Consider the following 14,166-nt stretch of genomic DNA (forward strand, 5'->3'; position numbering starts at 1 on the left):
TTGGCTGAAGTGCCACCGCATGAGCATAACGCCAACAACTGGAATACTCTCTTGAAACCCTTTATTTTTTTTCAGTGTGCTTCACAAACGTCAAAAAAAAGAAAAAAAAAGTGTCCAACCAGCCAGCACAGGCAGCCTTCAAGCTTTCTTGAAAGCTTCTCCCGCCACTACGAATCCTAGGGCGGTGCCGTTCAACTTTTGCACTTTCTTTTTGCCCTTCGGTGCCATGTCAACCCCGGCGGTCGCCTCACGCAGCTCAGCAGGACTCTTCCAGCCCGTCAACTGCTTCCATTGAAACCGACGCTGCACGAACTCACGTGCGAAGCGCGAGGCCTCTTCTCCGTTGCCGAAATGTTGGCGAACGTACTCTTCAATTTCGGCGCTCGAGTCGACGTCCCTCAGCAACTCGAAGAATGTTGGCACGTGGACGTACGACGGAAGGTTCCTGAGCCTGTCGTAACACCAGCGGGTGAAATCCTGGTCCGCGGCTGCGCGTCGTATCCATGCCGGGTCTTGCTTCTGGTTCCTAGTCTTGTTCTGCGAGGCTTCCGCGAAGGCTTTGCCACCGAGCGATGGGAACCGCACCATGTTTTCGATGGCAACGGGCTCCGGCGCGCCAACTGGATCCCCCCATCCATGTCCGAACTGCGGCTTGGTCGGCGCTTTCAGGCACACTTTGGCCCAGGTCGTCGGAGCAGTAGGAGTGTCGACTGCAGCGGTGGATGTACGGCGGTAGACCGCGTTCTTTGTATCGGCTGGTTGCGTCGCCGACACGAAGTTTCGTGCTGCTGGCTGGTACTTCTTGTAGCCTCCCCAAGCTCCTTCGTGCTGCTTCACTTCCTTTTTGGGGCCTCCTCTTGAGCGGTTGTCATCAGCCAGTGGTTCTGCAGTGTCGCGAAACCCCAGTTCAGCTTTGACGCGTTCGGCACGGCGAACTCGCGTCCCCGGTGGAACAGCTGGGTGCGTTTCTCCAGTCATAGGTAGCGCGGCCTTGATCGATACCACTGCGCGCGGTTTTTCTTGCGAGTCAATGAACGTAGTCTGACTGTCTTTGAGGAGCTTGTCGTCACAATCCAAGGGTTCATTCCCAGGGCTGCAGTCGGATGATGACAGTGCGACCGGCGTGTCTGCGGCCTGGAGTTTGTCAGCGCTACAGTTCGGTTGGTTTGGCGAGCTCCGATCGGCGACGAACGGCAATCTGCCCAAGGTGTTCATGAGCTGGCCAAGCAGCTGGAACTCTCGGTCGCAGGTGCGTTTCACGGGCAACGACATGCGGAAGCACCCGGAGGCGAACCAGGAGAACATGCAGGCACCGGAGAAGGGTCCGTGCACACAACCCAGCTGGTCCTTGTAGAGCCAGAGCTCGCAATCGCGGGAGCCATTCGTGTTGGGCATCGAGGCTTGTTGTTGCTTGGACGGTTTGGCGGAGCGCAGCTGGACTCTGGTCAGAGTGGAGTCTTCGTCGCAGGAGTCCGGTGGCGTCCCAGATTTGAATTCGGTGTTTGTCTCCCCAGTTCTCTCCTGCACCGTTTGAATCATGGCTTTGTGGCCTTCCGACGGGCCGGAGACTGCGCTGACCTTATTCAGCGCGGCGGATTCTCGGGACCTCGGTGACATGGGCGCCTGTTCGCCTCGGAACGTGCTCCGCTTCTCGCCCTCCGCACGTGCACGGGGTGCGGGCATGCTGCAGGGCTCGTTTTCCTCGTCCGCGATGCTGATACTGTGCACGCGCGCGTCTGCCGCGCAAAACATGCCGTGGATAAATTGCGCAGCCATAATTGTGTGGGACACGGGCTTCAATGCGTGATTGCCGCGAAATCAGTTTATTTTGTTCAGTCGATATTTTTTTACTCACAGATCCAGGGGATAAATTGACCACCCCACCCAAATTTCCTGATATTTCTGTGTGTAGTGCCAGAGTGCGGGCACGCGACAAACTTGTGATTGCAAATGGACCCTATATGTTGACGCTCAAGGCCTTGAGCGGTTGCAGCTCAGAAAGAAAGGAAGCTCGCTGTAAGGAAAGTAGGCAGCGCTATCGGACAGGGGCGTAGCCAAGGGGGGGATTGGGGGGGTTCAACCCCCCCCCCCCCCGAAATTTTTCAGTTTTGCTTGCGTATATATACACGCACACATACAAACGCACGCACGAACATACATAAAGTATGGTTGAACCCCCCCCCCCCCCCCCCGAAAAAAAATTCTGGCTACGCCCCTGCTATCGGACTTGGCTCTTCCAGCCAATCTACAAGGGACAAAAAAAAAAAAAAGAAGTCAATAGCACAGAAAACCTAAACTTCAATACTTACAGGCGTGGCTGGGGGAGGCATGTATGCAGAGACGGCGCACCTCATAGTGCTCATAGCTCCCAACGCGGCATCCCTGCTGTGTGACAACTGATACCACAGAAAAATGTGCTAGAACACTTGTTTGCTAGTCGCAAGTAGCTGCGATCACCGCAACGCAGAACGTAAAACATCCCGTCGAAGAAAAAAAAAATCCGCGCCTGGCCACAGTGGTCTCAGCAGTACAAAAAGCATGGCCTTCAAGATTTGAACCGCAACGTTTTGGTGCGCTATCATCATCATCATCAAATAAGAGTTTTGAGGAGAGGAGAAAGGCATGGAGAAAGGGGGTGGAGTTTGTTGCCATTTCTGAGGTGCGTGTTCGCTGCGCTGACGCAGTTTTCGATAATTTCGGAATTTGACGGCCAGGCAGATAGAAATGGTGCGAGCCTGGTATATGGACGACGACTCGTCAATCGACCAACGAGAGGAACACCAACTGGACCCGCCTGTGCCGGTGTCGTTGGACGAACTTCGTGAGAAGAGCGGAGTCCTCTATTGGAAGGTATGTGCGAGCTGTCCCGTTGACGACAGCTTTCCGTGCTATCGACAGCAAACACTCTGATGTGAGCATAGAAATGATGTGTGTTATACCCAAGGAGGATGTTATACCTGTGTCACACGGGCACTTTCGATCGCGATCAAGGCTGATCCGGACTGGCACGTTCCGGGTCAAGTGCTGCTACACGGTCACTTTTAATCGCTTTCAAGACCGATCGCAATCAGAGCAACGCGATCTGGCTCCCAGACAGGGGCGTAGCCAAGGTGTGTGTGTGTGGGGGGGTCAACCCCACCCCCCGAAATTTTTCAGTTTTGCTTGCGTATATATACACGCACACATACAAACGCGCGCACAAACATACATGAAGTATGGTTGACCCCCCCCCCCCCCCCCCCCGAAAAAAATTTCTGGCTACGCCCCTGCTCCCAGATCGCGCTTTGGCTGACGTCTGCGCCAAGCTCGATACAGATTAGTTTGGACCGTGTACCAGCGACCATTTTTGATCGGTTGGATCGCGATCAAGAATTCCGATCCGGATTGGCCCTGATCGCGGTCAGAAGTTCCCGTGTGACCGTGTGAGACGTACCGGTATTACATAGGCGTGACATCGTGAAATTCCAATCGCGATCGAGCCCCATCAGGATCCAATACCTCAACGCTCGCTTCCTCATGTGAGCCAATCACGATCAAGAGATTCGATGCGGATCGCGATCGAAAGTGACCGAACGACACCGGTGTTTACAAAACAGATACGATAAAGAGATGCCGTAGTGGCAGACTTGTGGGGCCATAGGCTCTGTGCAGACGTAACTCCGCCGCCAATGAAGCCGCCCCTAGCGGCAACAAGCGCAGACTTGACGGGATACTCTCACCCGCTCGCCCTGCTCGCGCAACGGTTCCGCGATGACAGCGCGCGGCCTTCTCGCGGGCCGTTCGTTTTGTGTCGGTTATGCCAAACTCTAAGAATAATTGCTGCGTTGTTGGGTGCAGTAACACCTACAGAAATTCTCCAGGTACGCGATTTTACTGGTTTCCAATCAGATACCATGCGCAATCTGCACGTTTGCCTAGCATGTCAATTACCCTGTGCGCCTTGGAGATACAAAAAAGAAGAAAAAATGTGCCCGCCTAAATAAGTGCACTAAATGTACATCGCAGAGCAGACTCATTGCCAAGACGAAGTGTCAAAAGGTATTACTTCACACCTTTGTCGCAGTAATTATGCAGAAACGCTCATTTGCCGAAGCATTTCTGTTTAATAACATGCGTGCTGACAGTTCGGCCACTTCCTGATGTGGCACTTCGACATACTGCTTGTATATACTCAGCAGCTTGCCTGAGAGCCTACATAAAAATGAGCAAATAATCCATTTCAAAACAAACAAGCTCAGCGCTTGAGAAGAGCTATAAGGTGGGCTAGTTGGTGTTGATTCATCTTCCAAGGTGCGCTTAGTGAACACAAACAGCACAAACGAAAAAAGTACAGGACATAAGCAACGAGCGCTTGAGTAGAGGCAGGAAGGAGCATGAGGTGGGACTGCGATGCCGCGTCGCTGGCCTCTGCCCGGAGCACGTCAGACAAAGTGCACTCAGTGCTGCCGAAAAACCTCAGCATGTGCTCGACGTCGATGCTCTTTGCCCTAACTGTAGAGGCAGAAGTTCCTCCAGATTATCTGTAATGAAGCTGACAAAAGGAGAGAAGAAAAAAAACACTCGCACTTTTTTTCTCTTTTTTTGTGATTGCCACAGTTAAGTATTTCGGGTAGACGTTTTTAATTAAAGGCAAGCCCCATGATCGCGGTTTGCTTGTCTTCGATGCGCAAGTAATTTTATTCAGGCACAATGGAACTGCCGCGGCGGTTTTATACTTTCCTGCGACTCTGGCACGGCACTCCCAGTTGGCTGCACGGATGTCCCTGCTTTAAGTGATAAGAAAACATTACATGACCTGTAACTAAGAAAAAGCAAACTTAAGCGACACATACCTCGATTTTCACGGATCTTCCCGGCGCGTTCATTCGCATCTGTGGTGCGCACTTCCCCGTGACTGACGATCCGCCGTGCAACGTCTCTTCCACGAAGCCGTGAACATGCCTCGCCAGCCTCGCTTCGATCGAGAAGCTCTCTGCCCTTATTTAGATTAGCTCCTCGGAAGAAACCATCTATAGCACGTAGCTCTCTGAACCCAAATGTAATAATAATTGACACGCTTTGCAGTGCCATGGCTAGCTAACAGCCGCTGTGACGACCGCTCGGCTGCACTGGTTGAAATCGGCGCAGTGAACGCAATGCAATCGCCGGTGTTGTCGTCTCTTTCAAGCAGCCGCCAAGTCTGCTGCCACGTTAGCCTGAGGGTGACAAGCTGTGATCGTTTAGTGAACGAAGTGGCGCGCAGTTTCGCTCAACGAGCCCGTAGCCCCCGTGCCGTCTTCCCTTGCTCGTGCATTTTATGCTGCCGCGTTCCCCTGAGGGTGCACGAGGTCTGGCGAAAAGAAGCATACCCTCTAACATGAAGAGTCTGTGGCAGCTGCTAACAATTTAACGTCTTTTGAAAGCGAGCGGAAATGAAAATGCGTCGAGCGAAGCAGCAGAACACGGCGCAGAGGCTTGCTGCCGCTTCATCGTCTGCTCCCATATCCCGTCAAGTTTGCTGCCATGGCCGCTGTGGCGCTGGAGGCCGCGCGCGACAGTGGCGGCTCCTAACGTATGCACGGTGCCTATACCAATTCTCCGAGCATGCCGTTCTTTCAAGTAGTTGAGTCCACGCTGACAGGCTGCAGGCTTATCGTATTTGTATGCTTGTGGACATTTTCTAGTTGAACGCCGACACATACGAGGAGGATGGCGAGCTCGAGAAGATCAGGAAGGAGCGAGGATACTCGTACACAGATGTCATTGAGATATCCAAGGATAAACTACCGAACTACGAGGAAAAGGTATGTTGGTTGCTATCTCAGGAATGGATGGGATGGCATTATCAATGCAGAATTTATATGAGCGGCTCCTGTGACGCCGTGTAACACCAGTACCAAATAAGGTACATTAGACTGTTCATTTTTATATTTCAGCTATAATACATCTATATGCACCGTGGTCTGTTGTAATTTGGAAGCAAATTGTGCATTCTGACACCAAATAGTGTTTATGAGTCTTGAATATAATATAGAGCATTCATTTTGACCAAACGTAAACATTGTCACATTTTTGCTGCATGAATTAGAGTCAGATTTATTTTCCACATCATACTTTACTAATCTTGCCTTACTTTGTATTAAGGACACAAACATGCTATCAATAATGGATATCTATATTTGATGCAGTCCTGTCTGTTTTTCAAAAAGTGTTTGATGGACTCTGTCTGCCACAGTCTGTTTAGCTAAATTGTTTGTACTAAGAATTGTTGGCCTTGCCTTATTGCTAATCAAAACTTATTAAATGGCCTGCAATAGCGGTAACGACTCTGGGAATCGTTGCAAAATGCACAACATGGAGGACTGACTGCCTATGGAAATGTTTTGTGGAGCAAAATATGGGACTAAAGAAAGAAGCATTAGTTGTCATACAAGGGGTAGGCACTCAGCTTCAGTACCCTTTTCAGTCTCAAATTAACACGGGCTGTCGTTAAATGTAGTTTACATAATAAGGAGTGTTTATTTTAGAAGAAGTTTTATTGAATTCTTGCAATTGTAATGTAATTTCGGGTCTATAGTGTGCGAAGTTGTACCTTGCTTTGTTTATTCCGTAATGCAAATAAAATGACGTACCAAATGCACATGTAAAAATTACTTGTTTCTGTCATAATGAAAAAGGATGAACTGTGCTTCTTGAAGCTAAACAAAAAAAAAAAGATTCGTTAGCCTTGAGCATTAGTCTAAACGACTTTCAAGCGATTTTCCGTTCTCATTGCAGCAAATTAATTGCAGAAAGCAAACGTGCATACTACTCAGCATTGTGACTACGGAGTACTATCCTATACAATGCTTTCTCTATCATTGCATGCTTTCTAAATTAATTTTCTTGCCGGTGGGAGACCTCTGATGTATGGCAAATCATATTCTGCTAAAATTTTGTTCACTTGCAGCTAATGACTGCTGTCAGCGTTCTGTGTGTTTTGTACGGCTCCTACCCACCAACACATTTCTCTGTGGTTTGTGATAGCTTGTCATTACTTGCATGTTAATGGGGCAGCCATCTCGTTAAGCTACTCAGCACCACAACTTCTAGTGGTTTCTCCTTTCTTTCGCATAAGGTAAAAATAATTTGAATTCGTATAGTTCCAGTTTGCATGTTCAATGCCTTCTGCTTTGTATTCAATTTTGTCATTGCTGTTCTTGTTCCCTACATTAAGTGATGAGGGATTTTCATGCAACTCTGATATCCGGGACCTCCTTCATTATCTTCATAAAAGAATGTATGACGATCGTTTACCTGAATATATAGATAACTGAAAAGCTGATAACTTGGTGATAATCTGTTGTCTGCTTATGTGTACAGCATCTTCAGGAAACCAACCTTCTGGCTGCTGTGCCATGGCCGACTGTTGCCATGCTATACAGATCATACTAACCTTGTATTTTTGAAATGCTTCAAATGTTTTATTAGATAAAGACATTCTTCCAAGAGCATCTGCACTCTGACGAGGAGATTCGCTTTGTCTTGGCTGGGAGTGGCTACTTTGATGTTCGAGATTGCCATGACAAGTGGATAAGGATCGCGGTAACGAAAGGAGACCTCCTCGTTTTGCCTGCTGGCATCTACCACAGGTTCACTCTTGACAAGCAGGTATGTAAAAAAAACAACAAGCACTGCTTAACGGTGCAGTCTTGCCGTGCACTTTGGCCTAGATGTTTGGTTGGTGTGAAGAGGTCAGGAATAAAGAAGGTCTTGGTTGGAAAATGCACGTCCTTCTTATTATGGAGGCTTTATTTTACGAGTTATCTTTGCGATCATGTCGAGGCGTAGCAAGATGCTAAGAAACAGCTGTACATTTGACAAAACTGATGTTTACGAAGACCTCTTGCAACACCTTTCTTTCAGGCCTGAAAAACACACTGATTCAGTTTAGTGCCTATCAGTGAATGTATTCTCAAATAAATTTTGCAAATTACTTAACAAAAACAAAATTTTTTAAAGATTACATTGTTTACTTTTTCCACGTGCAACTTACCTGAACGATTTTTTCATAGTTGGGCTGGTATTTATGCTGTGCTGCGCACTGCCCATTGCTTCTTTATAACATGCAGCAGAATACTTGGCTTGCATGTTTGTGACTGCATTGTTGGCAGATTGCAAACATTTTCTCAACGTATTCAAAAAAGCATTGCAGCCACTTTATTTTCGTCTGTTCCATCCCTGAATTGAGCACTCTTGCGTGGCAGTAACTTCTGTGACGTGCGCTTTGGTGTCATTGTCATGTTTTGATGCCTTCAGGCTTCCAACCACAGCTTGATGTCACCGAAACATTGATGGCTATATCTGCTTGTCGAGGTACAAATTCCTAATGGAAGGTCGGGGCTTCTTGGGATACTTGACGTGAAATCAACCTATTTAGTCCTCAGTTGCCATGACTGCAGCTCTGAATGTTATTGTGTACAAAAAACCTAGATTGCAGAGTGGTACGCTATGTATCGCCAAAGAGAGTTAATAGGCAATTCTAAACATTCCATCATTATGACTCTGTGCTGATTCATTAATGTTCTTCCTGCAACTAATTTTAGTATAAGTATTTATGACACTTGATAAGAAAATTTTTTTCTTATCAAGTGTCATATAAGAAAATAATTTTTCTCTCTTTCTTATATATTGGCTTTTTGTCACTATTGCTGGTGAAATTGCTACTTCAAATGAATGCAGTATATAGTCATGGTCAACTTAGTCACCAAGCGCGACCGAGCTCATCTTGGTGTAGTCGTAGTACCAGCAAGCCAATCAGCGGCTGTAGTGTTGCTTTCCTTCAGACATGTATGACTTGAGCAGGTTATTTTAGCTGCAAGTGCAGTTGAACGACTCTTCCGGCTTGGTTGTTGGCAATATAACTGATAGTTGCAGCCGAATAGCAAATAACATTGTGTGGACACACAAAGGATTCTTGATAAATATAGAAAGAAACCAGAGGTGCATTCAAAGTGATGTCTAGATTTTCTAACTGAGCAGAAATAGCTTGTCATGTTTTCCACATGCGTAGTTGAAACAATAACCTGTTTGGACTTAGGTACTAGGTAACGGGGTCATGTTATATTTAAAATGCCAGCATTTCTTACTTTTCGGGTGAGTGGAAACATTTGCTGGATTGGCCACCTTGAAACCTTGTGATGTTTGTTTTACAAGAGAAAAAAAAGTGTACAAAAAGAATACAGATGTGCAAAGGCGCAAGTCTTATGCACCTCCAAGTAGACCACAGTCATACAGGTTTTTCTGTATTGTTTCTGGCCACTACCAGCTGTTTTCACTGGGAGGGCTGTACAGATAGTGTGGCACAATCCTGTTACGACTTCGAATAGTGGTGCAGAGAGGGGAGTGTCAGCGTGCTCTCTTGCAGGAAAATTGGCCGAGGTGCAACCCACTATGTCGAAATGCAACATTGTAAACTTTACTGTTGTCTACGGTTACCGTGGCTTTTCATCACATCCCCAATTACAAATGGGGCACATCATGCGGTAGGCACAATGTTACCACACTGGCCTCACCAATCCTGTGCTACACTGCACAACTTTTGTAATCATTACTCAACTTCAGCATTTGTGTTTGTCTTTATTTGTACTTTTAACCCTTTGCAGTCCACTGTCGGAAAGCACCTGCCATCAAAGAGTGGCTCATCCAGTCCGCTCTTGGGAGGTTTTTAAACTGTGTGTGTTTTTGTTTAGAAAATATTTGTAGCGCCATCTTTTGGATAGTCCTACAAATGCTTAGAACAGTTATCACATCATATTCTCAAGAGGTGGCAGCGCCATACAAAGAAAAAAAATATATAAAGAAACGTTAGAAAAGATATCATCAGCCAGTGCCGTTATTTCTTTGTTGGAGCATGGCAGCGTTCACGTGACACGCATTCCACTGGGGGCGATTCCCGTTTCTGTAGAAAGTGATGAAGAGGAAAGTTATGTTCCTTTCATCTGACGAAGAAGGCTCATCAGATGAGTGCTCTGGTGACAGCATTTATGAAAAGAACAACAGCAGCTTCCAACAGCAGCTTCCGATGTGCATGTTGGAAATGCTTTGAGTTTCAAAGTACCACTGGACTGGAATACAAGAGAATGGAGGAAAAATAAATATTTTGCTGTCTGTTTGCATATGCAAATGTGTTTTCGCACAGCACGTAAAGCTGGTGAAAAAGATTCGAACCGGACCAGTGGTAATGTGAGTGGAAATTTAGGACCTCTGAGGGTTAAAGGAGTAGTGACATGAAATGTTCAGCCTGTTCACTAAAGTGCTTGTTTCTATGAATGAGTTTTGACATCTAGACAGTCAATGCGTCATAATATGTTGGCTTGCCCCACTTGTGTGATTGTGGCAGCTGCCACATGGAGTGTAACATAAGGTAATGCATGCAGAACTCTTTGATCTTTTGACCAACATTATTGCACCCAGCTCTTATGCTACACGAGATCAGCAAATTTAGCTGTGTCAATAGACCTAGGTCCGCATAGAGCAGGGGTCTCATACTCACCTCAGCTAGCCGGCCGCAGCCATGAAATTTAGTCTCGCAAGGGCTAAGGCAGTGAAGGTAGGGGGGGAGTGACCTAACACTGCCATTTCAAAGAACGTGTTTCCCATACCTGGCATCAGGATTCTTGGAACATATTGATACTGATCTTCAGAGTGACTCACATCTGGACGGCAATTGTGAAATATAGATTTTTTGTTCCGCGGTTATGTTTCAACCAAGGAGGTTGAAAAAAAACTTCTGGAGTGGAGGCGGCGAGCCGCCGCTGAAGCCGACGACCGCCATATTGCTCCGGGCAGAAAACGTGTCGGTCGTCGCTTGAGCCCGCGCGGAAGTTCCACAGATGGCGAATTTCTCCGCTCCTTTGGTGACAAGTGAGTGTTGTGGATGTCTCACTTGTTGGACTGCGATCTACTCGATAACCACATTTACAATTTGTCGAAGATTACCAAGCTGTATATAAAAAACGCCGGGCCTGCGCGCAGCACAGTCACAGCGAAAGCTGGAAGAGCGGCCTTTCTAGAGCCCGTTCTAAACTCTCTTGGGGAAACTAATACAAGTACACTTTCAAGGTACCCACTACGTCGCAAATCATAATTTTTGTGAAGTACGGAAGCAATCACTATGCCATTATTCGTTTTTCTGCGGATAAGCGAGGTGCCGCTACACATCTGTAAGGCATTATGTGAACTTTGTTGATGCTGCCTGTGGTTCCTGGATGAAGAATTATGGCTGAGCCTTTTGTAATGGATTTGAAGCAATTAACGATCCGGTCACTCGTTGCGCAATTAGCATTATGTGACGCCTGGTCGTTATTTTACTCTTCTGACACGCTATATTACACATTTAACGCAATTCCTTGCCCGACATGACGCCTGTAAGGATGTTTTTGCAAAGGAGTTCCAGTCACTAGCGTGGCTCTGTGGTGGAATACTTGACTGCCATGGAGAGGACCCGGGTTTAAATCCCATATGAGCCTGTTTATTTTTATTTATTTCATTTTTCTTATTTCGCACGATAGTAGTTACGGACACCGGCGGCGGCAGCGGACAACCATCCCACAGCTGTTGTGATTTGATAAAAGCTTTCGCTGTAAAATCAGGCTTCACCACATTTCAAAAGAAATAAACCGGAAGAAAATTCGGCAGATCCCACGCGTTGTGGGAATCTGTTTCATGCGAAGCAGTCAGCGAGTACTGCTATGCTGTATTTTATGGCTTTGAGCCAAGCGTTACGAGGTGGATCAACGTGTTTTTGTAAGTGTAGTAGCTGTGTGCACATCGTGGGCTTACCAGGCACGTCAACACTGGCGTTTAAACGGTAACTTTGAGGTGCAACGTAACGTCAGCCCTCACGTTAGAGCACACACGTCAGTATTATCGAAACTAAGTGCACATTATGGTGCAACCATGTGGATATCATACGTAACTTTCGTTAATGTATTCCTCTGGGTCGAGCAATGCTTCAATATAGCGTGCTGAAACATAGGAATATAACTGTAATGTTTATTACACTACTATAAAAGCGGAGCCAACACTGGAACCGCAGACGTTAATCTGATATGACGCCTGTATCGTAGGTGTACATACGTACTGTGCATTGCTTTCTTGCAAAATTAGATAGCCAGCACCACAACCACACTTGACGTTGCACAGACATTACGTCTGCATAGGCTGTTTTTACAAACCAGTCTGTATACCCGACGTACCTTTGTGGTAGAATACTTGATTGCCACGCAGAATGCTTGGGTTAGATTCCTGCTGTGATCTTAATATTTATTCTTTCCATTCGTCGGGTCAACGCTGCCGATGTCGGTTTTTCTTAACGCTCTTGCATTTAAAGTACCAATGTCTGTTCTCGCGGTTCCTGGGTAGATATAAACTGTCAATCACATGTGGCGCATACCCGTACACCACGGCCAGTGGTAAACGGCTATGTGCCACACGTGTCTGGAGGAAAGGGTTTGACGACCTACGCGACAGAATTTTCCCGTTATTCATGTCATGATACGACAGCCATATCCGTCCAATCCTCCTACCCTCCCATGCCGATGTTGGTCTGCACCAAGTAAAGGAGGCGATCACGAGAGCACCTCGGCGTAGGTGGCTAGGCAGATAGATTCGTAGATAAAAACGCTGAATGTGCCAAAGGTTCGCTAAGAAATGCCTCGCATTTAAAACTCCCAGATCGGAGTTTTAAACGGCTGACAATTAAGGACTGTTATATTGAAAAAAATTATAGACGAGTGTAAACAAGAGCTGCAGCAAGCTAGTCAATTAATCTGCTTTCGTGTCTCTTCTTTTGCTGTGCTTACTTTTTAAGGGTGCGTGTTTCATATGGTTAGTTTCGTGATTGTCTGCATTATGCGTAAACCAGAGCAGCAGCAAACTGGTCAACTAGTTTGCTTTTGTATCTTTTCTTTTGCTGTGTTTAGTTTTTAAGGACGCGTGTTTCATACGGTTAGTTTCGTGATTGTGTGCATTATGATGCATTTTGAAGTTATTTTGGATTTGTTGCTTTATCGATTCACGTATAAACCACATTGTATATTCTTCTTTTTTCTTTTGAAATTGTGTAAAAGCCGGGGGTGAATAAAATTTTATGTACCACTTATTAACTCCTCCATGTGCTTCATTTCGGGAATGCTGGAAGCGAATTCTACGTGTTATCAGGCACGCTTCAGCCCATGTATTATGGTGGAAAAAACTGCCTTCTTCAATCCTGCAGGACAACAAAAAAATTCGGCCAAACAAGTGACACTAACTATCCAGTTCTCACGCTGAAACGCCCCCGCGGAAGCTCACAATTACGCTGTCCGCGCTCAAGCTGCGCTGCCTCTTGCCCGGAGCAAAATGGCTGCCAACCGGTTTCCCAGGCTTCACCCGCTCGCGTGGGCGCGTATAGGGGACCTCCACTCCAGAAGTTTTTTTTAAACCTCCTTGGTTTCAACACATAGTGACCGCATGGGGTACCTCACGAAAAAAGAATGCTTGAGAACAGTTCAGTCTCTGTAGCTTACCTGAACAAAGCGTTATTAATTGCAATGGGCAAGTAAATAGTAATGCGAGTATCATTTAGCAAAGTCACAAACATTTTATTCCTTGTGAAGCTGCGGGCCGCAAGCGAAACGTCCACGGGCCGCATGTTTGAGACCCCTGCCATAGAAAGACCAGCATTTGTGTAAAAGTAAGTCTGAATGTTGGTAATCGTAAGGCATTAATAAGTGTAATGATTTGATGTGCAGAAAGCTTGTGGTAAAGATTCTGTCTACAGCTCACAAAAATGTGTCGGTACTTATTCAAAGCCACTATTATCATAAAGTTAACAATAACATTTCAGCGAGTGTTCAACCATTCCATGGTAATTGCAGAACTACATCAAGGCCATGCGGCTGTTTGTGGGAGAGCCCGTCTGGACACCGATCAACCGTCCTGCCGATGAGCATCCAGCGCGCCACCAGTATCTCGAGACTCTTAGACAAGCCTGCGATTGCGCTGTGTAACCTGGAAACAGGCACACAAGCAAGACACTACAAGGAAACCATGTGCCTTATATCGCTACACAAATATTTAATGTAAGTGTAGCGGTCCATGTTAAATAAATATATAGATTTATTTTCCGACACTACTGCAGTAATTTTTTTTCTTTATTAAGTA

At 46.5% G+C, this 14,166-nt stretch overlaps 2 protein-coding genes across 2 annotated transcripts; one reads left to right on the forward strand and one right to left on the reverse strand.

Annotated features, from left to right (window-relative positions):
* Positions 1-93: 93 nt before the first annotated feature.
* On the reverse strand, positions 94-1,978 carry LOC119383313 (GRB10-interacting GYF protein 2). Its single transcript, XM_037651391.2, has one exon. The coding sequence runs from the start codon at positions 1,774-1,776 to the stop codon at positions 139-141; it is 1,638 nt and encodes a 545-aa protein (XP_037507319.1). The 5' UTR covers positions 1,777-1,978; the 3' UTR covers positions 94-138.
* Positions 1,979-2,606: 628 nt separating this feature from the next.
* Positions 2,607-14,128, forward strand: LOC119383315 (acireductone dioxygenase). Its single transcript, XM_037651394.2, has 4 exons — positions 2,607-2,850; positions 5,664-5,783; positions 7,450-7,629; positions 13,881-14,128. The coding sequence occupies exons 1-4, from the start codon at positions 2,725-2,727 to the stop codon at positions 14,010-14,012; spliced, it is 558 nt and encodes a 185-aa protein (XP_037507322.1). The 5' UTR covers positions 2,607-2,724; the 3' UTR covers positions 14,013-14,128.
* The last annotated feature ends 38 nt before the right edge of the window (positions 14,129-14,166 follow it).

The sequence above is a fragment of the Rhipicephalus sanguineus genome, chromosome 2 (genome assembly GCF_013339695.2).
Source record: "Rhipicephalus sanguineus isolate Rsan-2018 chromosome 2, BIME_Rsan_1.4, whole genome shotgun sequence".
NCBI classification, from domain to species: Eukaryota; Metazoa; Arthropoda; class Arachnida; order Ixodida; family Ixodidae; genus Rhipicephalus; species Rhipicephalus sanguineus.

Excerpts from the sequence above, each read along its gene's own strand:
- LOC119383313 (XM_037651391.2), bottom strand. The coding sequence starts at position 1,776 with ATGGCTGCGCAATTTATCCACGGCATGTTTTGCGCGGCAGACGCGCGC.
- LOC119383315 (XM_037651394.2), top strand. The coding sequence starts at position 2,725 with ATGGTGCGAGCCTGGTATATGGACGACGACTCGTCAATCGACCAACGA. Across the intron at positions 5,784-7,449 it reads TACCGAACTACGAGGAAAAG|ATAAAGACATTCTTCCAAGA; the intron begins GTATGTTGGTTG and ends ATGTTTTATTAG. Across the intron at positions 7,630-13,880 it reads GGTTCACTCTTGACAAGCAG|AACTACATCAAGGCCATGCG; the intron begins GTATGTAAAAAA and ends TGGTAATTGCAG.